Source organism: Otolemur garnettii, unplaced genomic scaffold, assembly GCF_000181295.1.
Source record: "Otolemur garnettii isolate 467f Iridium unplaced genomic scaffold, OtoGar3 scaffold00005, whole genome shotgun sequence".
In the NCBI taxonomy this organism is placed as follows: Eukaryota; Metazoa; Chordata; class Mammalia; order Primates; family Galagidae; genus Otolemur; species Otolemur garnettii.
Window position 1 is genome coordinate 16,070,520 of NW_003852400.1, and position 24,099 is coordinate 16,094,618.

At 37.4% G+C, this 24,099-nt stretch overlaps 1 protein-coding gene across 1 annotated transcript in view; it reads right to left on the minus strand.

Moving 5' to 3' along the window:
* Nucleotides 1-23,794, minus strand: part of STEAP4 (STEAP4 metalloreductase) — a 27,767-nt gene extending 3,973 nt beyond the window's left edge. The window contains exons 1-4 of the mRNA XM_003782649.3: nt 23,691-23,794; nt 4,002-4,459; nt 2,830-3,357; nt 1,469-1,633 (exon numbers count right to left, since the gene is read on the minus strand). Of these exons, the coding sequence (XP_003782697.1) occupies nt 1,469-1,633; nt 2,830-3,357; nt 4,002-4,457 (1,149 nt within the window). The 5' untranslated portion in view covers nt 4,458-4,459; nt 23,691-23,794. The remainder of the gene's footprint in view (nt 1-1,468; nt 1,634-2,829; nt 3,358-4,001; nt 4,460-23,690) is intronic.
* Nucleotides 23,795-24,099: the final 305 nt, after the last annotated feature.

Consider the following 24,099-nt stretch of genomic DNA (forward strand, 5'->3'; position numbering starts at 1 on the left):
CACGGCACGCTGCCCAGGGGGAGAGCTTGAGGCTCTGTCTCAAAAAAAAAAAAAAAAAAAAAAGCAGTTGCTTACAAATGACATGGTAGCTTCATCTTAACTTTGCTGGATGGAAAGTTTCCCAGAAGTAAGCTCTTCTGAGTTAGAACGAATAATGTACCTTGCCTTGGTCACTAGTGGTAAAACTCCTTTATTTATCATTTTTCTAGAAGTTAGAGCTGAATAAATACTGTATGACCTCAAAAAACACTGTATTAGGGCTTGGTGCTCATAGCTCAGTGGTTACAGTGCCAGCCACATACACCAGAGCTGGCGGGTTTGAGGCCTGCTAAACAATGACAACTAAAACAACAACAAAAAATAGTTGTTCTGGTGGGCACCTGTAGTTCTAGCCACTTGGGAGGCTGAGGCAAGAGAATTGCTTAAGCCCAAGAGTTTGATGTTGCTGTGAGCAGTGACACTCTACCGAGGGTGACATAGTGAGACTATCTCAAAAAACAAACAAACAAACAACAACAAAACTCTGCATTAGTATATGTTGCTGACTAAAAGCAAATGCTAATGTCAATCCCAATGAAGAGCATTCAGCTAACTTTCTTTGTTTTGGCATTAATTCTAAAACTCAATGTTTATTTCTGTCTTAATTCCTTGAATGTTGACTGCATTTGATCCCTAGGAGAAAGTGCAAGATGAAGTTTAAATAGTTTTATTTTTAACATTGGAACCTAACTTCAAAGACTAATGTTCTATTCTGTATTATACTGGTTCACAATGGCATACATCAGAATCAAACAAATTGGTAGGCAACATTTTCAGAGGTTCTGACTCAGTAAGTCTGGGTGTGGCCTGGGTCTTTGTGTATCAAGTTCCCAGGTGATTTTAACACTGCAGGTTCTGGTGCCATACTTCGAGGACCACTGGTCTATAAGAACACATAGTTATTAACTGCCTTTAATGAGGTGTCTTGGGGTTGCTAAGTAGAAAAAAAACCAATGTTCCTTCTTACAGACCAGGATTCAGTCTGGTGTGATGACATCAAACCTTGCTTCAGTGATTTTAAACCTTGATTCAATATCTGGCTTTCCATAACAATATGTCTATATTGTAAGGTTAGTTTTTAGAAGGTAAAAGTTTGTCTTTGGGTTTCTTTCCCCTTGTGGCTAGAAGTTTTACACATACAGTTTAATTGTTCCTGGTGATTTTTCACTGTGCAGTCTTAGCTGTGGCTACGGGAACAGGTTGGAATCTTGGCCAGGAATGCCCTACTGGGAAATTAAACCATGATGGATGGAATCTGCCTGTTTGTACCTCAGTTCAATATTTTCTAATTTGAATTTTTTTATGAGATTGCTAAGGAGGTAATGGAGCAAAATGAAGAATTAGGCATGATATGAAATAAAAATGAGAATATTTCTAAAGCCAAACTTATTTTGCAATATAAACAAGAATTCAATATAGAAGTCTTTACCTGGACAAATCGGAACTCTCTCCAGTTGACCATGTTGCTAACTGATGGCAAGGAAGTGATTCCCAAGAGCACAAACAGAAAAAATCCAAGGATTCCCAAAGCCACATACGAATCACCAAGCCAGGCGGAAGTGGTACTAAATGTATTCTCTTTCTTGAGTAGCGTCTAAAAAAATTATTAGCAAATTTTAAAAATTACATTTTTTAATAAACTTCCCCAACTCTTAAGGGGACTGAAAAATACCTGGGCGTGAGTTATTTGCTCAAAGCAAATTGTTTGACATTTCTTAATAATCATTTAAAAATAATTGTAGAGAAAAATATAGTTAGAAATTATAATTTTCGGTAGAAAAGTAATTGGTTCTGCTGGTACTTGTAAGACTTGATCCTAAGAATTGTGCAGAAAGTTTAACTTTCCCCATAAATCCTAAACCAAGGTAAACATTTACTTAAACCTTCATTACCATAAGGCTTTTTAGTCCCCAAGCGAAAGTTGATGTTCTCAATTACATCAGAATTCTGTTTCTCTGTTTTAGGTGCTGATCATTCACACCCTCACAGTCTGTTCCCTCTTGTTTATTATGTCATGATATAGACCAAGTCTGTTGCACCACAGCCTGAGAGGTACAGGCACTTGTACTGTGACTCTTACCCAAGAGATTTCCATATATTTGTTAGGAAAATAATGCAGAGAAACCCCTAGAAGCATCATCAATGAAGTTTGGTTTATAATATTTGAGAGTATAGTAAAATTGATTAAAACCAGTTATTTCTAAACTAGAACTAACTTATGACATGTCCTGGGGAATGCTTTAAGACACCTTCAGCTGATTCTCTCTGAATCTTTTGATTATGCATAAAATAGTATTTGATATTTGCTCAGAAGTGTTTAGTTTCTGAGGACAACTTCCCAGAATTCAAACAGTAAGGAGTTATAAGCACCCTTTTCTGAATTTATTTGCATTGCTATTGTACATGTGTGAACAGCTCTCTTATAACATGGTTTTAACTTTCAAAGGGAAATAGCATGCATAAAAGTAGATGCTTAAAAACACATTTTTTTGACTGCCTTCCAGAGGAATTCAAGCAGGTGTTGTTAGGTTTCTCGAACCCCAAAGTCTGTCAGTTTGTCAGTATTGTGAGCCTTGGGAATACAGATCTGAACCCAAGTGAATCTGGTGATCTAACATTTCTTCTCAATAATTGTATGAGATCTCGACTGGACTAATTAAAAACAAAAACCCAATGACATGACATAACACTTGCTTAAAAGAGCAACTTTCTATACTTGTGAAATGGAATATGATGTAGCAAGATCTTTTAATTCAAGAAGCAGAGGAATATAAATGAGAAGAGATTTACCTGGGTAACGGTTAAATTTCTCAGTCTCCATCGTACATAATAACGAATAGGGATCACAAGCGTGTAGAGGACGTGGAGGAAAGCAAATCCCAGAGCTACCAAGCCCAGCTGCTTTCTGCAAAGCATCCAATGGTCAAGCCAGTCTGGGAATCGGCAGTATTTTGTACCTCGGTATAGCTGCAGAATGGCAGCAATAACACCAGGGAGGTAAACCAAAGCCAGCAGGGTAAGTGCTGTTATTGGAAAGACCCGATTTGGAATGGAGATAGCCAGGCGAAATGTAGTATCTGACTTGTCGTTCACGTAAGGGTAGATTACTTCTCTTATGACACAGTAGAAAAAGAAGAAGGCACACAGGGCAGCAGACAAATAGAAGGGGAACCTCCACATTGGAAATAGTTGCAGGGGATAGTTTTCAATTTCAGCGGCTGCCATGAGAGATCCTTGGTCCAATGGCGTAAGTCCCAGAGTACGAGCGATATCCATTACTCTTTGTTTGGCTTTGCTGTCATTTCCACAGACAAACACCTGGGTTAAAAACAGTCTATAAGTATTACAACTAATAATTGTATTTACTCCTTTTCTTTGTTTAATAATTATTGTGAAAGTCTATATCAGCCCCACGCAGAGCCATGACGTGTAATGGTGAACTGGTTTTCAAACAAGGATATAGAATTAATGGATTTAACAAGATGATGTTTTAAACTTGCTAGCCAGGTACCAGGGATTTTAGTTGAGGGTGCTTAGGCACATCACACTGACTTTCCCACCATGTGAGTTGTTTGATTTTTCTTCTGTGTTTATAGGTGCCACATAACCTTATGATTGCTTCTAATCTCAGTGCATAAATAGACCCAATTTCACACAAAGTAATGGAGGTGGAAAAGGATAGCCACCATGCCACAGTAGTTTCTAGAGTCCTCCAGTGATTGACATTACTACTAGGTTCCATCAAACTAAAAGCTGAAGATGCGGACAGTGGGAGATGAATCACAACAACTGACTACCTTACATGGGCAAATCCAGGAAACTTATTCATGGCATATATCAGCAAAATGTAATATTTGGTGAGTATTTTTTCTTGGAACTATATTTTGGAATCTTTGGACTAAGTGCACATTAAACAATTCACTTTTAAAAAACAGAATGATTGCAAGCTTGTTTAATCTTACCTGCCGACTTGCATCCAGTGCTCCTGACTGGAGAGCCCAGGCTGAGATGGTGTTAAATGCTTTTACCACGTGAGCACCAGGCACCAACTGAGCAAGGTACTCTGCATTGGATTCTGGATACTGATTGATTTTGATGTTGTTGCTGACATCTACCAATGTCTTTCCATTGAGAACTGCAGTTAATTCGGTGAGGAACTCATAGTGCTCTCTATGGATTGTCAGGAATATGATGTCAGACGACTTGACTGCTTCTGGGTAGCTCAAGACTTCTGCGCCATCGGGTAGCAGGCTGGACATCTGGGGGTTTCGACTTCCAAAAACAACAGAATAACCACACTGGAGCATTTTCAATCCCAGCGATCTTCCAAAATCCCCAGTTCCAAAAATACATATAGTTTCTTTGCTTTCTGAAGAATTCACAGTAAGAGGAAGTTCATCTGCACAAGTTTTCTCCATAACTGAAAAATAATAACACAAATACCCGACAAAATATAAATGCTCTGTGCATGGAAAAAAGAATGAGAATGATATCCAGGAAGTAATGAAATAGACTGATGTTCTGATATTCTAATTATCTCCAATGTATTTTCCCCAAATTTGGAATGGAAGAAGTAAAACTTTTCATATATGTTCTCACATGAGTCTTATTTAACTAAATCACTGGTGAGAAACTGTTGGATAAAGAGATGCAGTGGAAAGCTTCTACTTCTTGGTGGATGTTTTAAACTGTAGGAATATATTGCAAAGAGATTATATTTACCAAATACTTATATTTCCAAAAGTTTTCAGAGCAGATTCTGATAATGTACTAACAAAGAAATTACAGACCAATTCACTTATTCTGAGTGATACAAAATTACTAAATAAAATATTAGCAAAGAGAATCCAGAAGCTTGTTAGGACAGCGTACGTGTCAATCATATGGGGATTATTCTAGGAATGTAAAGATTAGTTTTATAAATTAGATCTTAGAAAATTTATTAATACAACTTTTCATATTAGAAGATTTAAAGAAAACAGTTTAGTCATGTCTTTGTATACTAAATGGATATATGTTAAAATTCAACATTTATTCCTGATTCATATGAAAAGAGAAATAGATGTTTCCTTAACATACAAAGCATAACTCTCTCAAGCTAAAATCTGGTATAATGCTTAAAAGAGAATTACATTTCCAATAAAGTCAGAAGCCAGACAATATGTCTGCTGTAACCACATTAGTTATTACTGTTCTGAAAATTCTAGCAAACACATCTAAATCAAAAAATTAGAAGGTACAGAGATTAAAAAGGGGTTGCAGATGATTAAACTGTAAACTAGGAAAACCCAAGAAAGTCAACAGGAAAAGTACCATACACACTAAACCAATTGAACATTTTTTCCTGAGAAACTAATTAAAATCAATATTCTTATATTCAAAAAATAAAATAAAAGATTTAATATGAAAAAAGACCCTACTTCTAGTTACAACAAAATAGAGACAATGTGTAAGAAGATAGGAAGGTATGTGTCAGACTAAATGTGGAGAATTTTAAAATATTCTTAAAAATCAGTCAAGAAGATATATATGGGTTGTCCATATAAGTTTGTATGCAATTAAAATAGCATACAATTTTAAATTGCACATGAACTTATATGGATACCCTGTATAAATTGATACATATAGCATTTCCTCAGCCTCACAAAGATGAGCATTTTGTCTAATCTATGACTCCTGAAAAACAGGGTAATAAAATGAGAGGCTAGTCCTCTAACCCATAAAAAATATTATAAAGCTATAGTAATTGAATAATGTGGTACTGTCAAAGATATAGAAAAATGGAATAGAATAAAAAAATTCAGAAATGGACACAAACACATTTAAAGATAGTATCACAAGACATGAGAAAAAGATGGATTATTTAATAGCTAATATTGGGACTACTCAATGGCCAACTGAATGAAAACATTAAGTCTATACCTAATACCCAACCCAAAGGTAGATTTAAAATATATTAAATATTAATTTTTTTTAAAAAACATAACTATAATAGATCAAGAAAAAATACAATAGATCTAGAAGAAATTATGAAAAATTCTTTTATAATCTTAGAGGCCAGAGGCCCTTTTCCTACATCATTAAATCATTAAAGAATAGATGGAAAAATTTGATTACATAAGAATAAATACTGAAAAGCAAGAAATAACTGTGAGGAAAGTCAGAAATAATAAACTGGGAAAAATATTTTCAACTCATATAAATCAATAAGAAAATGACCAATTGCTCATTAGAAAATTAGACAAAGGATGTGAGATGACAGTTTATCCTGAGGAAATGTAGAGAAGACTTTTAAACATGGTAAAAGATTCTTAATCTTAGCTAAAATTTTAAAAATACAGGTTAAAATTAACCTAAAATATTGTCATGAGCCCTGTGATTATATAAATTTTTATAAGTTTATGGGCTCGGCGCCTGTAGCTCAAGTGGCTAAGGCGCCAGCCACATACACATAAGGTGGCGGGTTCGAATCCAGCCCTGGACCACCAAACACCAATGATGGCTGCAACCGAAAAAAATAGCCAGGTGTTGTGGCGGGCGCCTGTGGTCCCAGCAACTTGGGAGGTGGAGGCAGAAGACTCGCATGAGCCCAGGAGTTGGAGGTTGCTGTGAGCTATGCCACGGCACTCTACCCTAGGGGACAGCTTGAGGCTCTGTCTCAAAAATAAAATAAAATAAAAGTTTATGAAATTTAAATAAAAACTCTTTAAAGTTTCTATAATAATCTAGATTACTTCTATACTTTTGAAGAATATTATTTTCTTTTTCAGTACTGTATTTTTCTCAAAATTCTTCTCCTTGGTGGGACCACATCTACGGTGCATCTTGCAAGGGCACATGTGAAATTTACTAAGTGTAGAATATAAATGTCTTAACACAATAACTAAGAAAATGCCGTGAAGTCTTTGTTAACCAGTTTGATGAAAATATTTCAAATTGTATATAAAACCAGCGCATTGTACCCCATGATTGCATTAATGTATACAGCTATGATTTAATAAAAAAAACAAAAAAAAAACAAAAAAAAAAACTTCTCTTCCAAACATTTAGTTTAAGCTTTTAGCTAATCTCTTCTTTTTTGGCACATATGTATGATTTGATGATGTATCTTCAGTTTTCAGAAGAACACTGACTATGACATTCTAGGTACTAGATAAATATTTGTTTTAATAATATTAGAAGGATGGAATGTAGGCATTGGGAGTAGTAGTGTTTACCTTCTGTCCTAAGCACAGTGTAAAATAAATAAAGAAGACACTGAATGATCAAAGAATAACCAGCAGGGAGGAACAAGGGAAAAGGAAAGAAGTCGGGGTAGATGTTGTAAAGACATTGCACGTTTCCCCAAAATGGGTTGAAAGTAAAACTCAGTGAATCTTATGTGGAATTTTCAAACCAGACTTGATTACTAATCAAACCTTAATAGATTTCATGCAGTTTGTATAGCATATATGAAGCTTGCACCTTAAAAATGGGGTTTCACAAATTTGCCCTTTTCACTTTAGCCGATGGAAAACACCTGTATTCTACCTTGGCTTATTTGAAGCCGCATACCTATATCACAGCAGAGCATTCAGGTCTTTGTAGTTAGGCAGATGTCATGTGAGAAAGGAACAAGAAATACAGGACTTTCCTGTACTTCCGCAGAAACTGAATAATCTAAAGTGTATCTGAGTCATCTCGTAGACTGGCTGGTGAGTGGTATCTTCATTAGGTGTCAGCAGATGTCGTGACCACAAATGGTAACAAACCCCACCTGTAGATGACCTGGAACTGTAAATGGAAGAACAGCTGTGCCTCTGAAAAGTTCTTAGTAGCATATGCTAAACTACTTTAGAGATTTGCATTATACCGGCTAGTTGCTAATTAGTTGACAGCTAGTTTTATAACTCAAACCCTCCAACTCCTGAATGACGTCTTAATTATTCTACTGTGCAGAACTGGTTTGTATGTCAAAAGAATGTCTGCCTATCCTCTCATGTTTTTGCCATTATTTTTATCTTAATATGTATTTTTCTCTCTTTCATACTGGAGGAACATTTGCAATCAAAACACAGATTTGATGAAATTGCCAGTGTCCTGTAATGAGGTGGATTTTTTTTTAACTGAAATAATCTCATTTGGATTATCTTAATCGTTGCAAAGAGAAAATGATTCTATTTTTTCCATGAAGATATTAAGTACATGGTACCAATTTTTGCTCTACCTCTTATCAGCAATGTGACCTTGGACAAGTTACTCAAACTGTGTCTCAGTTTCATTATCTTTAAAATGAAAGTTTGATAATACCTACTTGAGAGATATTGTGAGGAGTAGATTAACCTTAAAGAACTCAAAATAGTACTTAAGATTCAATGAGTGCTGGGCGATGCCTGTGGCTCAGTGGGCAGGGTGCTGGCCCCATATACCAAGGGTGGTGGGTTCAAACCCAGCCCTGGCCAAACTGCAACAAAAAAATAGCCAGGTGTTGTGGTGGGGTCTGTAGTCCCAGCTACTCAGGAGGCTGAGGCAAGAGAATCACCTAAGCCCAGGAGTTGGAGGTTGCCATGAGCTGTGTGACACCATGGCACTCTACCGAGGGCGTCAAAATGAGACTCTGTCTCTATTTAAAGAAAAAAAAAGATTCAATAAGTGCTCAAGAAATGGTTATTTTTAATATATTGCTCAATAATCTATTATTGAATCAATTATCTAGTTAATATAGCTACATAAATTCTGTCAGTTAAGGACTCATTATGCTTTTGTAACTATTACAAATACATAAAAATGATCTGAAGTTCAATTATTCTTAAGAAGGTCCTCTCTCCCCACTTACTTCTTATAAATAAAACCCTATTAGAAATGATTTTAAAGCATCTGGATTTATCAAATATAAAAACAGCTCAAGTGTGAATTTTTCTTACATGATTCTTTCACATTTTACTTTAATATTTGCTCAACTTAAAATGCAGCTGGTTAGTCCAATGTAACATTGGACTGCTACCCCAACAATTCAAATTTATTCTCACTCTTAAAACCTGAGAGACATCACTGACAAAATTGAGGATGCAAAAATGACAAGGAGATATTAAAATATCACTGGTTGACTTAATGGAAAGACATAGTTATTCATTAGACAGTTACCCCTTATGCAAGTTCCTGAACCTCAAAAGTTGATAATTTGGGGGCCCTATTTTGAGCTCCATTTCAAATCCTCGTGGTTGTGCTTCCACTTTCTGAGCAAGAACTGAGCTCTGCTCAGCTCCCCTTGCCCAGCAGAAGCTTGCTTTGGGGTCCCACATCTTGTGTCTCATGATTCTTGTCTCAGGGCTTCTCTGAGACCTCTGCCTGTTTAGTATTCAGATGTGTACAGCCTGCGGGGCCAGCAGAGATCCACAGGGAGCAGGACTCCATGGATACGTGCTTCCTTTTTCTTCTGGAATTCAGTTCTGGCACAGTAAGTTTCCTCAGAAAGCCCCAGTGGAATAGCGCAAGTCATTGGCAGCAGGGCCAACTTAACTTCTACTCTCCTCCCCATGTTCCTGGGTTATGCTCCCTCCCTTCACTCCTTGTTCCCTGGAATCACTTCCTTAATAAATTACCTGCATACAAGCCTTTGTTACAAACCCTGCTTGCAAGATAACCCAGGATAAAGCAATATTTTAAATTATTTTTCAGTGAAAAATGTCAGACCTAAAGTTACTGTGATAGAGAGGATGAAATAATTAAGATACAAAAAATAAAGTGTTAATAATTCTTTAGAAGAATTTAATTCTGAACTCTTTTTTTTTTTTTTTTTTGAGACAGAGCCTCAAGCTGTCCCCCTGGGTAGAGTGACGTGGCATTACAGCTCACAGCAACCTCCAACTCCTGGGCTCAAGCGAGTCTCTTGCCTCTGCCTCCCAAGTAGCTGGGACCACAGGCGCCCACCACAACCCCGCGATATTTTTTGGTTGCAGCCGTCATTGTTGTTTGGCGGGTCCAGGCTGGGGATTCGAACCTGCCACCTTAGGTGTACGTGGCTGGCGCCTTAGCCGGTTGAGCTATAGGCGCCGAGCCAATTCTGAACTCTTGAAAAAATATCTTAATAATAGAAGTTCATAGAAATGGGATGTATGCATATTCTCGGCCATAGAGAAGATCAAATTGAAGGTGGATTTTTAGAGGAAGTATTACATAAAGAAGGATGCTCCACCCAGTTCAGACATGTTTGTAACTCAGAATAGCTCTGTGTAAACGTGGATTCATGGAAGTAGTAAGGTTTCTTGTTCAAAGACTTGAAAAAGTTCTTAGTTCTACTGTGCTTTTCTATGTAGAACAAAAGAATAAAAAAACCAAAAATGGTTGTTAACGGGAAGAAGAGTTAATTAGGGAAAGGTGGGTTAAAATAGTTAAAACATAATGGTCTCCTCTCCTTCCTTCAGCCTCATGGGCTCTCCACAAACCTCAGTTATGTAACGGGAAACACAACAGAACTATCTCGGGGTTTGGAACATCTCCAGGACTGGTTTTGCCTTCTATGGCAGCATCTCCTGGAGATGAGAGTCAAGGTAGGTGGTGTGATCCCACAAAGACGTTTGTATAGGTTGGAGATTAGCAGCCAGTGATGAAGACGCAAAGGTGGCAAAGATGACTGTGCAGGTCACGGTAGCAGTAGCCACCAAGAAGCTATGTGTGTGTGGCACAAGAGAGGGATCAGGTGCAAGTCCTCAGCGTCTTGCTCATCATCTCTGTCTGCAGATGCCATGCCAGGCCTTGGGAACTTGAGGCAGCGTTCTTCTGGGATGTTCCCAGCAAGGCCTCCCATCCATGTTAGGGCAGTCTGGCTTGTGTGTTTCACTCTCAGGGTCCTGGGCCACTTCCAGCTTTAAGGATTCCAGTATATTAAAAGCATGGACATGTCCAAACAGAATTACAAAAATCATGTATTTTAAATGCTTATACTTAACAAATCAATGGTTACTTTAATCAACCAAATTTTTTATTTGAAATAGTTATAATAGAGTCACAGGATGTTGTAAAGATAGTCTGTGCACCTTGCACCCAGTTTCCTCCAAGGCTACATTTTATACAGCTATAGTACAAACTCTGAACCAGGACAGTGACACTGGGACAATGTGCATGCACATTTCTAGTCATATCATCTCATGCATATTCATGTACCCACCACCTCAATCCAGGATACAGACTGGTCCATACCCACAAAGTTCTCCCTGGTGCTGCCCCAGTATAATCATCCTCATCCTCTTCCTCACTACTAACCTAAGCCTGGAAACCATTAATCTGTTCTCCATTTCTATATGATTTTGTCATTTTGAAAATGAATAAAATTACCCAGTCCACAAGCCTTTGGAGATCGGCTTAGCATAGTGCCCCTGAGAGCCATCCAAGTTGCCATGTCTATCAATAATAGTTCCATTTGATTGCTGAGTACCATTCCACAATACAGATGCACTGCAGTTTAACTCTCCATCTAATACGGGAAAGTTTGATAGTTTTTAATTTTTGCTGTCATGAATAAATTGCTGTGCACTTCCATGTATGGGGTTTTGTGTAAAAGCAAGTTTTCATTTCTCTAGGATAGAGGCCCAGGAGTGCAATTGCTCTGGGTTCTATGGTTAAGTGTATATTTAGCTTTATAAGAAACTGCCATAGTGCTTCCACAGTGGCTGTACCATTTTACATTCCTATGAGCAATTTATGTGTCCTTATTTTTTATTTTAGCCATTCTAATATCTTAATAGATTTCACTTTGCATTTCCCTAATGGCTAATGATGCCAAACATTTTTTAATGTGCTTATTTGCCATCCATGTGTCCTCTTTGGTCAGAAGCCTCTTCATGTCTTTGGCCTATTTTCTAACTGGACTGCTTATTTATTTATTTTTTAACTGTTGGGTTTTAACAGTTCTGTATACATTCTATATATGAGTCTTTTTTCAGATCAGTGATTTGCAAATATTTTCTCCTTAGCCTGTATCTTGTTTTATTTTTTCTCATGTCTTAAGAGGATCTTTCCTAGAATAAAAGATTTTTAAAATTTGATGATGTATTGATTTTTTTTCTTTTTTAGGTTACCCTTTGATACTTTATCTGAAAATTCTTCATGAAATCCTATGTACTAGATATTTTCTCCTAAAATCTTACATTTTACTTGTAAATCCATGATCCATTTTGAGTTAATTTTTATACAAAGAATAAGGTTTAAATCAAAGTTTACTTTTCTGCCTATGAATATATAACTTCTCTCCTACCATTTATTGAAAAGACTATCCTTATTTTATTGAATTGTTTTTGTACTTTGGTCAAAAATAGTTGTCCATACAGGTGTGGGTCTGTTTCTGTTCTATTGATCTCCATGTCTATTCCTCTACCCATACTAAACAATGCTGATGGCGACAGCTTTACAATGTCTTAAAACTGGTTAGGGTAATTCTTCCTGCTATGTTCTTTTTAGAAACTAATATGGCTGGGCGGCACCTATGGCTCAGTGAGTAGGGCGTCGGCCCCATATACCAAGGGTGGTGGGTTTGAACTTGGCCCTGGCCAAACTGCAATAACAACAACAACAAAATAGCCAGGCATTGTGGCAGGCACATGTAGTCCCAGCTACTCGGGAGGCTGAGGTAAGAGAATCCTCTAAGCCAAAGAGCTGGAGGTTGCTGTGAGCTGTGATGCCACAGCACTCTACTGAGGGCAACAAAGTGAGACTCTGTCTCTAAGGAAAAAAAAAAAACAACTATTATGACTATTCTAATTCTTTTTACTTTCCATATCAATGTTAGTATTAGCTTGTCATACATTCAAAAATCATTTATTTTAAATGTTTATACTTTAAAAAACAATGATTTAAAAATATTCCAAAATAAAATGCACATTAATTGATTTTTTTAGGAGACATATATTATTATATAAAATTCCATCAGGTGATAAGGGATTTTTAAAACATAAATGAATTTCATGTTTAGAATTGGGTTCCATCCCCAAGATATGCAAATATTCCAAAATCTGAAGAAATTCAAAAATTCAAAAAACTTCTGGTTTCAAGCATTTTGGATAAGAAATACTCCATTTACATGTATCTCTAATAAATGCACACAGTTTAAAGTTATGTGTTGGACTCCCTGTATAGACCTTGTTTAAAGAATATGTCAAAATCAAATTTTGAAGGCCCTTGTGTATTGGCCCCTTGTTCCTTTCATGCCCTGGAATAGACTCTGTTCCCTATTTCTTTTAGTAAGAAGAACAAAAATTAGCAAACATAAGTATATTTCTTCTGAAAGAAGAATTTTCTAACCTTGTACTTGGAAAATGGGCCATTTGTTTTCCTCAAAGATTTCATAGAACAAAGAGGAAAATATACAAATATGTGTGTAATACTACTTGTAGAAGAAAGAGGAAAGAAAATCTTCCTCTCTCTCTAGTGCAGATAGGTCTCAAAGGAAAAATTAGCCTCCACAAATTCCTCTTCTTTCTTTTATTCTAAAAAATCCACAGAAAATACTAATGAAGGTAAATTATTTTATGTAAAGATCCAACCTTAATTATATACATCATAAGGAGTCTTGCTTGTTTCTTATCTTACCCAATTTTGCATATTTATATAAACTAAAATGCAAAACCACTGACTACTTCATATGAAAAAGGCTTGAAATTAAATATTACAAAACCAACTAGAAAGGCAAAACTATCATCAGAATGAACACAACTTTAGTAAAAAGTAATATGCTGAGATCCATCCTAAGTAGGCAAAGAAGGACCCATCTCTGGAGTTTTGTTTGGAAGGGTATGGACCAAGAGAGGAAGGACATGGTAGTTGTACAGACAGGTAGATGTCTTCCTAGCACTCTTTTTTGGCTTCAATCACTGAAGCAACGTCCTAGAATTATCAAGGCTTATGAAAATGCAAATGGCTCTGCAAAAGGTTACACTAGAAACCAGTGGTTCTTAATCCTGCTGCACATTCAAATCTGGTGGAGAATTTTTACAAAAAACTGATGACCACACTCTTGGAGAATTTGAATCATCTGGTCTAGGGTAGCAACTAGGCATTTTTTAAGGCTTGCCCAGGCAATTCTAATGTATAGTCAAGACTGAGAACGATCGCCGTGAGCCTTTATTAGCTAGCTTTCAGGGGCAGGGCAGCTGGGAACTATTAAAATGCCAGAGAGCCACCTCCTGAGATTCTGAATCTGATCTGAGCTAGAAGCCCGGCATCTGTATTTAATAAAGTGAAAACAAACAAACTTAAGCAATTAGAAAGGGCACCCACGGTTGAGAACCACTGGAAATGGAGAAAGGTAAGGGTATCTTTTTTTTGTAGGGGTGGAAAGCGGAAAGACAGAGGGAGAGCAGGATGTTAAGGCTTTTGCCTTCTTTACAATTTTTTCCTTTAAGTAATGTTTGGCTGAGAGGCTAGAATTCCTATCTTTATGAAAGCCAGAGGCAAAATGAGTATGCTTGAGTATGCCTCACGGGAAAGAGAGTTACTCAAGTTATGCCAGACTCAAGACAGGGTGTCACATTGCAGGGAAGGTTTAATCTTCCACTCTGTAGAGGTAACCTGGGAGGGTGTTGCCTAAAAGCCACAAAATTATGGTTTGCCCAAATCTACTCCATACACTTTAACAGCACTCTCACCTCACCTCATTAATCATTTGGATGAAACCACTATTAAATTTATTCCATCTCTTTCTCCATTTGAGAATTCAGTTTTGAATTCTGAAATGATTGTTCATCCAAATCCGACCCTGTCCCCTCTTGAAACACTACATACCCATTGGGGTGTCCCACACAGATCCTGTGATCTGACTTGGAACCTTCCAGAGAGCTGGAATACATACAACACCTTCAAACTGTATAAGATGTGACAGGGTTTTTCATTGTAATTTAATGCCTATAAACAGGAGATTTTTTTAGTCCTTCCTTCTGTTTTATTATTCCTTCTGATTTCAACCCAAAACCACTTGATGACTTGACAACATATTTGTATTGAGCAGAAGCCCCTCAATCAAATATTTCCTTTCATCAGAAGGCAAAGGGGCAGGAGGGAGTTCTACAACTATGTCAGACTTCTTGTGATTCAGAGCGTTTGTTTTAATGTATGCCAGGGCCAACTGGAAAGCAAAAACTATTTTTTTAAAAAAAGTGAAAATCTTACATGAACACATGAACCCATCCAATTTATTCACTGAGATGTTTCCGTATTTAGGGAGATCAAGGCTCTCTAGGATAACAAACATATTCACATTCAAGTACATTGCCTTTTACTGATAGGCATATATTACTGTAGCAAGATCAGAAGGCTTTGTTTAAAAAGACCACTGAATACAGTTTATTAAAAAGTTACTGTGCCCATAATAAATGGATTTTTCTGATTTTTTAAAACAGTTCAATCTTTAGTCTGTATGTAAGTTATTTGAAAATATAAATATATATTTTAAACTTTAGCCCTGTCATTAAAAATGACTCTATTTGCAAGGCTAATTTCTTCCTGGTGATATTTATGCATAATTTTCAAATTCTTTCTTTTAATATATACATTAACATATTCCTTCACCAAATATTTATTGCCTGTTGTATAGCACATGCTGTTCGATCTGCTAAAGATAAAGAATACAGATATCTTAGTTTAAAAGTGTTAAGTCCTTAAAAAGTGTCAAGCCCGATCTCTGATTTTGTGTGCTTCTAAGACAGTGTGTGTACATGATTGTAAAAAAGTTGGATGATATACATATAAATGGTAAACAAGATGGTTTCAGATAGTAAGTGCTCTGAAGAATACAGAACAGAATGATGAACTAGAAAATGCTGGGAGGAAAGAGAGGCATTCTGTTCTCAAGAACTAGCCAGCATCAGTCCCTCTAAGGAGGTGCTAGTCAAGTGAGGGTTGTCAGACGTAGCAAATAAAAATACATGATGACCAATTAAGTTTGAATTTCAGATAGATGATGAATATTTTTCTAGTGTAAGAAAATCCCCTGCAATATTTGGGACACACTTTCATTAAAAACTTTCAAAATGAGGCTCAGCGCCTTAGCTCAGTGGCTAGGGTGCCAGCCACCTACACCAGAGCTGGTGGGTTGGAACCCAGCCTGGGATAGCTAAACAACAATGACGACTACAACCAAAAAATAGCCGGGCATTGTGGCAGGTGCCTGTAGTCCCAGCTACTTGGGAAGCTGAGGCAAGAGAATCACTTAAGCCCAAGAGTTTGAGGTTGCTGTGAGCTGTGAATGCCATAGCACTCTACCGAGGGCGACATAGTAAGACTCTGTCTCAAAAAAAAAAAACAACTTTCAAAATGAAATTCAGGTTTGACTGGGCATCATGTATTTTATCTGGCAATTATAAATCACGCTGAAACCTGAGGAATGGAGGAGAGGGAGCTTGCAGGGATAGGTGTTTTCCAGGCAGAGGGGAAGCATGAAGCATCTGCATTAACTTTCTGTGCTAGTAAAGGGTGAACCTGTAAAAATAGATGCTCCTCAGCTGATGGTGGGTTATGTCTGGAGAAACCCGTGGGAAGTTGAAAATATAGAAGTTGAGAATGCATTTAATACAGCTAACATAGCAAACATCATAGCTTAGCCTACCTTACCTAAAACATGCTGAGAACACATATGTTAGTCTACAGTTGGGAAAAATAGTCTAACAAAGTCTATTAAATAGCAAAGTGTTGGATATCTCATGCAATTTATAAAATACTGCATTGAAAGTGAAAAACAGGCTGGGTGTGGTGGTTCATGCCTATAATCCTAGCACTCCTGGAGGCCCAGGTGGATGGTATTGCTTGAACTTACAAATTTGAGATCAGCCTGGACAAGAGTGAGACCTTGTCTCTACTAAAAATAGAAAAAAATCTAGCCGGGTGGCAGGTGCTGGTAGCCCCAGCTGCTCAGGAGGCTGAGGCAAGACGATTGCTCAAGCCCAAGAGTTTGAGGTTGCTATGAGCTACTATGATGTTATCGCACTCTACCCAGGGCAACAGTGAGACTCTGTCTCAAAAGAAAAAGGAAGTGAAAGACAAAACATTTATGGGCATTTGAAGCTTAGTTTCAACTGAATGGATATTGTTTTGCACCATCTAAAGTCAAAAAATCCTGCAGCTCAATTCACAATCACCAAGACATGGAAGCAACCCAAATGCCCATCAACTCATGAGTGGATTAACAAATTGTGATATATGTATACTGTGGAGTACTAGTCAGCCATAAAAAGGATGGAGACTTTACAACTTTTGTATCTACCTGGATGGAGTTGAAACACATTCTTCTTACTAAAGTATTATAAGAATGAAAAAAGAAAGTATCCAAAGTACTTAATACTAACATGAAACCAATATATAAAAATGACATGCCCACAGGAAAGAAAAACATGAATATTCAAGTGAGGGGGAGGAGGGAGGAAGGAAAGGGGAGTAGGAAGGGAGCACATTCTCCCTAATGTACACAATGTACAGGTATACAGCATATCCCCTGGGTGAAGGCTCAACTATAACTTGAACTTTACCATAGAAACAAAAACAATGCAACTGAAACATTTGCCCTCATTAATCTGATAGAAAGAAATCCTAAATTGAACTGTCCATTTACATTGAGGACAATCTGTGCTCAGTTTAAAATGGACTTATTGACATTAGTAAAGAAAGTATTATTGACATTTCAAAATAATTTTATAGATGGTTCATGTGAAATGGGAGATTACTAGGTGCTTTTATATATTTGTAGGTCTTTTTAACTGAGTAAGAATTGGACAATGCAGTCAGAGGAACAGGTTGGCTGGAAAGAAACTTCAAGCCTATATGTTAATATCTATTTTTATTTGAATGTCAATAAAAACTAAAACTCTTATGAAATTATAATTCAATTAGACCAAATTTGTATTTGTAAAAAATTTATATATATGTAATATATATATATATATATATATACCTTTACTCAGAAGGGAGAGGAACTTGTGTTAAAGAGATTAAAAATTTAACTCCAACTAATTTTCAGACTCCATATCTAATTTCTCAGAGGTGCTCACTTCTTACAAATTAATATTATTTCTCATTCTTGTTATCACATACGTTTATGTAAAAATTAGGACAATTCTGTAGCATGATAAAGCATCAATTTATTTTCAAAATAAGTCCCAGTAACTATGTAAGTTACTAACAACATAGATTAACAAAAATATATCCTTTAAAGTTCTTTATCTAAATAAACTGCTGCCAAAAAACTAAGTATTTCAATTGTTTTATGAGAAAATGTTATGTCATAACAACCAAATATACTGATTACTACATTTTTTGCCATTACACAAACACTAATCTTAACTTGTATAGTTTGAACAAGTCACAGGAGTATGACTAAAGATAATCTTTCTGTTAATACTCTTTGGAGATAAATACTTTCACACAAACTGCTAATAATTAGCAATGAACTAGTTATGGGATGGAGACTTTACGACTTTTGCTGTAACTATAATGATTCTGTTAGTAACATTTTACTATCACCTAATGAAATATGTATGAGGTGAATGAGGTAATAACAGATATATATTATCTATTTAAATCGTACCATTGGAGAAAAATTATTTTTAAGTTCTTAGAGATTCTAGTTCAATTAAAAATCTCATTAATACATGTTGCCACATTTTGATCTCAGCAGCACCTGTCAAGATAAATTAAGATTGTTTTATGATTTCCTGGCCAAGAATTTGATCATGTTGCTTCATTATCCACTGTCTGGGCTGGTTAGTTCATTTGATTAAAGCTCTGGGCTCATGAAAACAAGGGTAGGAATTCAGTCATGTATGAGCTAATGTACCTTGACTTCCATTTACATTTTTAAAATCCTGAACAACTTCTTACAAATCTGTGGTTCACCAAGATTAAGCATCAGGTCAGGACGAGGACCAGTGGATTGCCACTATGAGAAATACACCTCTGTCAAGTGGCTTTGGTGACATTTGGCTTGTACACACTGTATGAGCATTTGCTTAATTTGGTGATATGCAACAACCCTCTTAATATTTAGTGTTAATTAGTGGGTTTTGCTTTTCTAGGACTATTACAGTCAGAAATATTTAGGAAGTGATTTGATAATTTCAGTTCTGAATTAACTTTGTTCAAAAAAATTTCCTATGAGTCGTCATTTATTTTTCACATTAAGGCTACTAGGAATTATCTAAAAAAAATATTGATAACTGCCAAGTCAGTTTTGGGATAGAGCATTTTTGCCGTGGATCTTGACCCCACCTAGCAAAAATAGGCAAATGATTGGGTTGATTGGTTGATACCATTCTCTAATCCTGGTTGTACCTTAGGCCTATAAATCTCTTTCCTGAAGGGGCATCCTTTCACAGAAGGGCCCTGAGTTCTTTATGAAAACAGAATCCACATGGCTTCCCTGGCCCAGCAAAGGTTCCACACCCCTTCTGAGTCACACAAGATGTCAACACAATGTTGACTGTAATTCTTACACTTTTAGACTTTTGGTTCCCTAAGGGAGAAAGATACAAGGACCTCTTTGAGTACTTTCATCCCCAAACACATATCTTCTAGTTTTTTAGACTCTCAATCTAGGTAAACCAGAGTACAAAACCAGTGTAAACCAGTACAAAAACTGGTACATTTTTAGTATTGACTGCAATGAACCATTTACCAACCTCACTGTTTTCTCCTCAAGTCCATACCACCTACATCAGGGGACTCAGTAGGATGAAGAAACCACTTTAGTACTTTGATACTGGAGAAGAAATAACTAGCAGAACTATAATTTTTTTTGGTATAAGAAAGAAGTGACATAATTTCATTCTTTTAAACTGTTCAACAGGCTTTGTATTTTATGCCATACTTTCAGGTATTAAAGCCTAAAATGTTTTACTTAACTGAAATAACCTTTAAAAATTCATTATTCCAAGCTCAGTTAAATGGCTTAATCACATTATATTACTCTTTAAAATGAACTATTCTTTGAAATGAATTAGAATCCAGAGTATTTTAGTTAACAAATTTATTATGAAGCCTACCCAGCACAGTAATATAATAGAGATACAAAAATTAAAGTGAGAAGGAATACCAAGGTTTCTGCAATTTCTTCTACTTTTAAAAAGTTGTAATGATTTAAACTATCTGTGCAGTGCAAAGCAATCTCTTGCCTCTGCCCCAGTGGTAGGTAGTTAAAATCTGGAATTTGCCAATGTGCTTTGGCCCTGTTAACTAATGCAGTGCTGTCAGCATCCATACAAATGGTCTACTGTGTTCATATGGTCAACTTCTTCCAAAAATAAAAATCAATGTTATCAGCAATGTCTTGGTAAGATTTAGGGTTTCTAGCAGAGATTTACTAAACAGCCTCTCTGTGCCAGGCAAGGATACAGTGGATACAAGGATACCGTGAGAAATAGACGGTCCCTGTACACAAGGAGCTCCAGTTGTGGGGTGGGGGGTGAAGCATGTAATCGAAGTGCTAAGATGAGCCGGCTGCCATAGTTCGGTGGTTAGTGCTCCAACCCCTGCCTGTGAGTTCGAACCTTACCTGGGCCTGATTTACAAACAAAAATTTAAAGAACAAAGTGCTGTGATGCACCCTGTGAGGGCCAGAGCAGAGCAGTGTGTGGAGAGATGGAAGCCCAGAGGTGGGACACCAATCTGCAGGGAAGCAGGACGAGACAGTTTTCCAAAGTCTGTACCATTGTTTTAGCCACCATATAACATGGGCTCAAAACTGTTTTTGTACCCTGTGGAACGAGCCTTCTACCTTGTAGAAGAAAGATGGATAATCAGTGTTGACCACTAGTTATGCCCATCTATTCTCACACCAAACAGTGCTGGTGCCATCAGCTCTGCAAGCCCTGGCGCTGTTCTTAATGGCAATTTTTTTCTTTAATATTGGGTTCTGAGGCCAAAGAGAGTAGTGTGTGTTCCAGTAGTAACCCTCTAAGCAGTATGCTATGTAGTTATACTATGTTACCTCTTAGTCTTCTTTTTATTTAGAATTATGCTTCCTAACTTTTCAGAATTACTCTTTGTATATATTTTCCTTCCTTTGAAGATGAAAGGAGAACTTCATCCTGGTAATCTACATTAAAAACAATTTTTTTCTCAAAATAGCTTTCAGTAGTACGATGCATCAGACTGAATAAACTCATAGAACACTTGTGGAAAAGAATTTAGATAAGCTATCGATGTCCTGCCTAGTTAATTAGAGTGGAAATACTTCTTTTAGTAGAATAGTATGTTCTTTTTGCTATGCTATGTTTCTGAAAAATGATCTTCAAAGAGCACAAGGATTGTGTTCTAGTCCTTAATGACTTTGGAAGAATAAATTATTTATGTATACAGGCCAAGTATGTTTGTTCAGGCATTGTTTTAAGTATTATTTATTCTTTGATTATTTACTTAGTTTGAGTCCTTCTAGGATTTATTTGTTCTTAAGAGAAGGAAAAGTGTTAATTAAAATCATTTTGGAAATGACCTAAAAGTAATCAGAAATATCTTGAGTAGGTTTAACATACAATGCAGAAGCTCTCAGGAAGTCTTCATAATTAAATAACCGTTCACTTTAGATGTGTAAAGTACAGAGTAAAAAAGGTAACTTCGGAGGCCCTGCTTTGTAAACTCATTTCTGTTATGCATATTATTTAGGCTAAACTTAAAAACGACAAAAAACTTACCTGGTAAAATTCATTATTCAGAGCCTATCCTAGATTCGTAGAATAGCACTTAGGGATAGATATCACTACAGGCACTTAACAAATGACCTCCTCTACAGAGGGCAACCCAGAGAAAATTAGCTACAAAGTGCCCTAGCAAGTCTAAGCTTTGAAGGGCTATTGTTGTTGGTGTGTGGATGTGTGTGTGTGTTGCTGGCAGCTTATCAGCTTCCTGAAGATTTTTCTAGGGAAATTATTTTTTGAAAAGTATTCAATAAAAACATCTAAATTAATTATAAAGAAAACTTGATGGTGAGGGCTATAAAACATGGGCTATGTTTCCAAGAGTGACTGCAGAATCAGGTACCTGGACTTTAAAGGGGGCATATATATCCTGTTAATAACAGTGTTAATAATGGTAATTTAGGGACAATCTTTCAAGAGATAGAATAACTCAGAGCAACCACCCATGAAACTATTTTTCTTAAAGTTATTCACAACACAGTGCAAGGCCTAGGGTTTTAAATTTATTAACAAGCTTGTCTATTTGGTTCTTTTTAAATGACAGCTAGCAAGGTTAAGCACAGCTGAAGTCTGGAAATTATTCTTGAGTTAGGGGTCAGGCCTTGTCTATCTGGTTTGTGAACCCCAAGTTGCTATGTGAACTTCAGCAGAACCATAAATGTTGTCAGATGGAGAAAGTGCTGGGACCCAATTTCTCCGTACACATGTACCATTTACTTTACAACCTCGGAACCTGACAAATAGGGAGCGTTTCATACTGCGTGCTGGGTTGGAAGTGTTTGCCATGCAGGTGGAATCTCACACCGGCCTCAATCACAGCACTCTAAAATACTCAGGGCCTTGTAAAAGGCCATATCTCAAAAAAGTTATGGCTTCAAATAAATGTGCCATTTTATAAAATTATATCTACTGTATCAGAAAAAATGTTCTTTTCATGTGAGTGACATTTATATGACTGCCATTTATAGGGAACAGAACATTCTCACATAGCAGGGCTGAGGAATGGCTGTGAAAGCCAAGAGTATTCTCTGAATAATAAATGTGGTAGAACTTTAAGATGCTCTTGTGGGAAGAGATTCCCTCCAAAGCTAGGTTGTTTTCTTATAAAAATGAAACCTGTATTATCATGAAAAGAGTAATTACTCAATTATAGTTGTAGTATGAAGGAGATTTTCAATGTATTTCAAATCTGTGGGCATCTTTTACGTATGGCTTTTCAGTCTGTAGAGTTGGGCTTTGTGGATCATCTGAACCAGTAGCCCTTAATTTTACATGAAACTGAGCCTTCTAGTTAATAGCACTAGGAATAGAATTTATCATCCCCTATGCCGTGCTCCATCCAAGTCATTTTCCACTACATCAGTCATCTTTTAATTACCATTGTGGAGGGGGTGACTACCTGTCTCTGGACAAACAGGGAATCCAGGCTTTATTTACTTTTCACAATAAGTTATTATATTTTAAGCAATATTTCTCTAGAAAAGCAATCTTTAAACTGCATAAGGAAATCCAAGTCAGGATCAAGAATGGGAGTGGTTGTAGATATCAGGACAAACTTCAGCTCTTGGTTAAGAAGCAGCCTCAGCTCTGAGACTGGACGATGCTAAAGCTTCACATATTCTTCCAGGCTCCTTTCTGACTGGGAGCCACAGGACTGCTCCAGTCCGTAAGTAAGGTACAGGGAGGAATCCAACCCGGTCTTCCTCCGTAGGGCTGCTCTACATCCAGGTAAAGTGATGACCATTACACTCTAGGAAGCTAGAAGCTTGCCGCCGGGTAGCCCGGGCTGACTTTCCCGTGACGGAACACCAGGGAGCAATGACAGAGTTGTGGGCACTGGGGAAGGGTGCCAGTGGAGGGAGTTTGCAGGCTCCCGCTCCTCCGTGCGAGCGACCTGGGGAAAGGGGCTGAAGCAGCAGGAGTTCTACATGGATCGAGGCAGTTAAAGGGACTAATGCAGACCATTGGCGGAAGGTACGGGTTACAGCCAGAAATGTGACCCACCTGCAGGAGAGGCGCTTCCAAGGAGATTAGGGTCCAGCGCAGGCGCAGCGGGTGAGCACCGCGGGCCAGGCAGGAGGAGCGGAGCTTCGCGGCGCCTCCAGCTCAGTGCTGCGACTCGTGGCTCTGCTTGGTATAAGAACCCAGAGAGGGGAGGGAGGACCTGCTAGATTTCGCAAGAAAAGCGGTGAAGAAAGCGTTTCCTGGAAGAGTTCAAGCTGGAAATCCCAGCGGCTGGCAGGACCAGAACTTCCTGTGCTGCTGTTGCTGCAGGTGGTGCTCTGATCCGGGTTCAGCGGGAGATTTTAGGGTTTTCCCTGAAGCCCTTGGGATATGTGCATCCCAGTCTGATTGAAACTCAAGCCTCCCCTTTCCTATAGGAGTTGGAGGAATCTCTCTGAGAGGGCGAGAA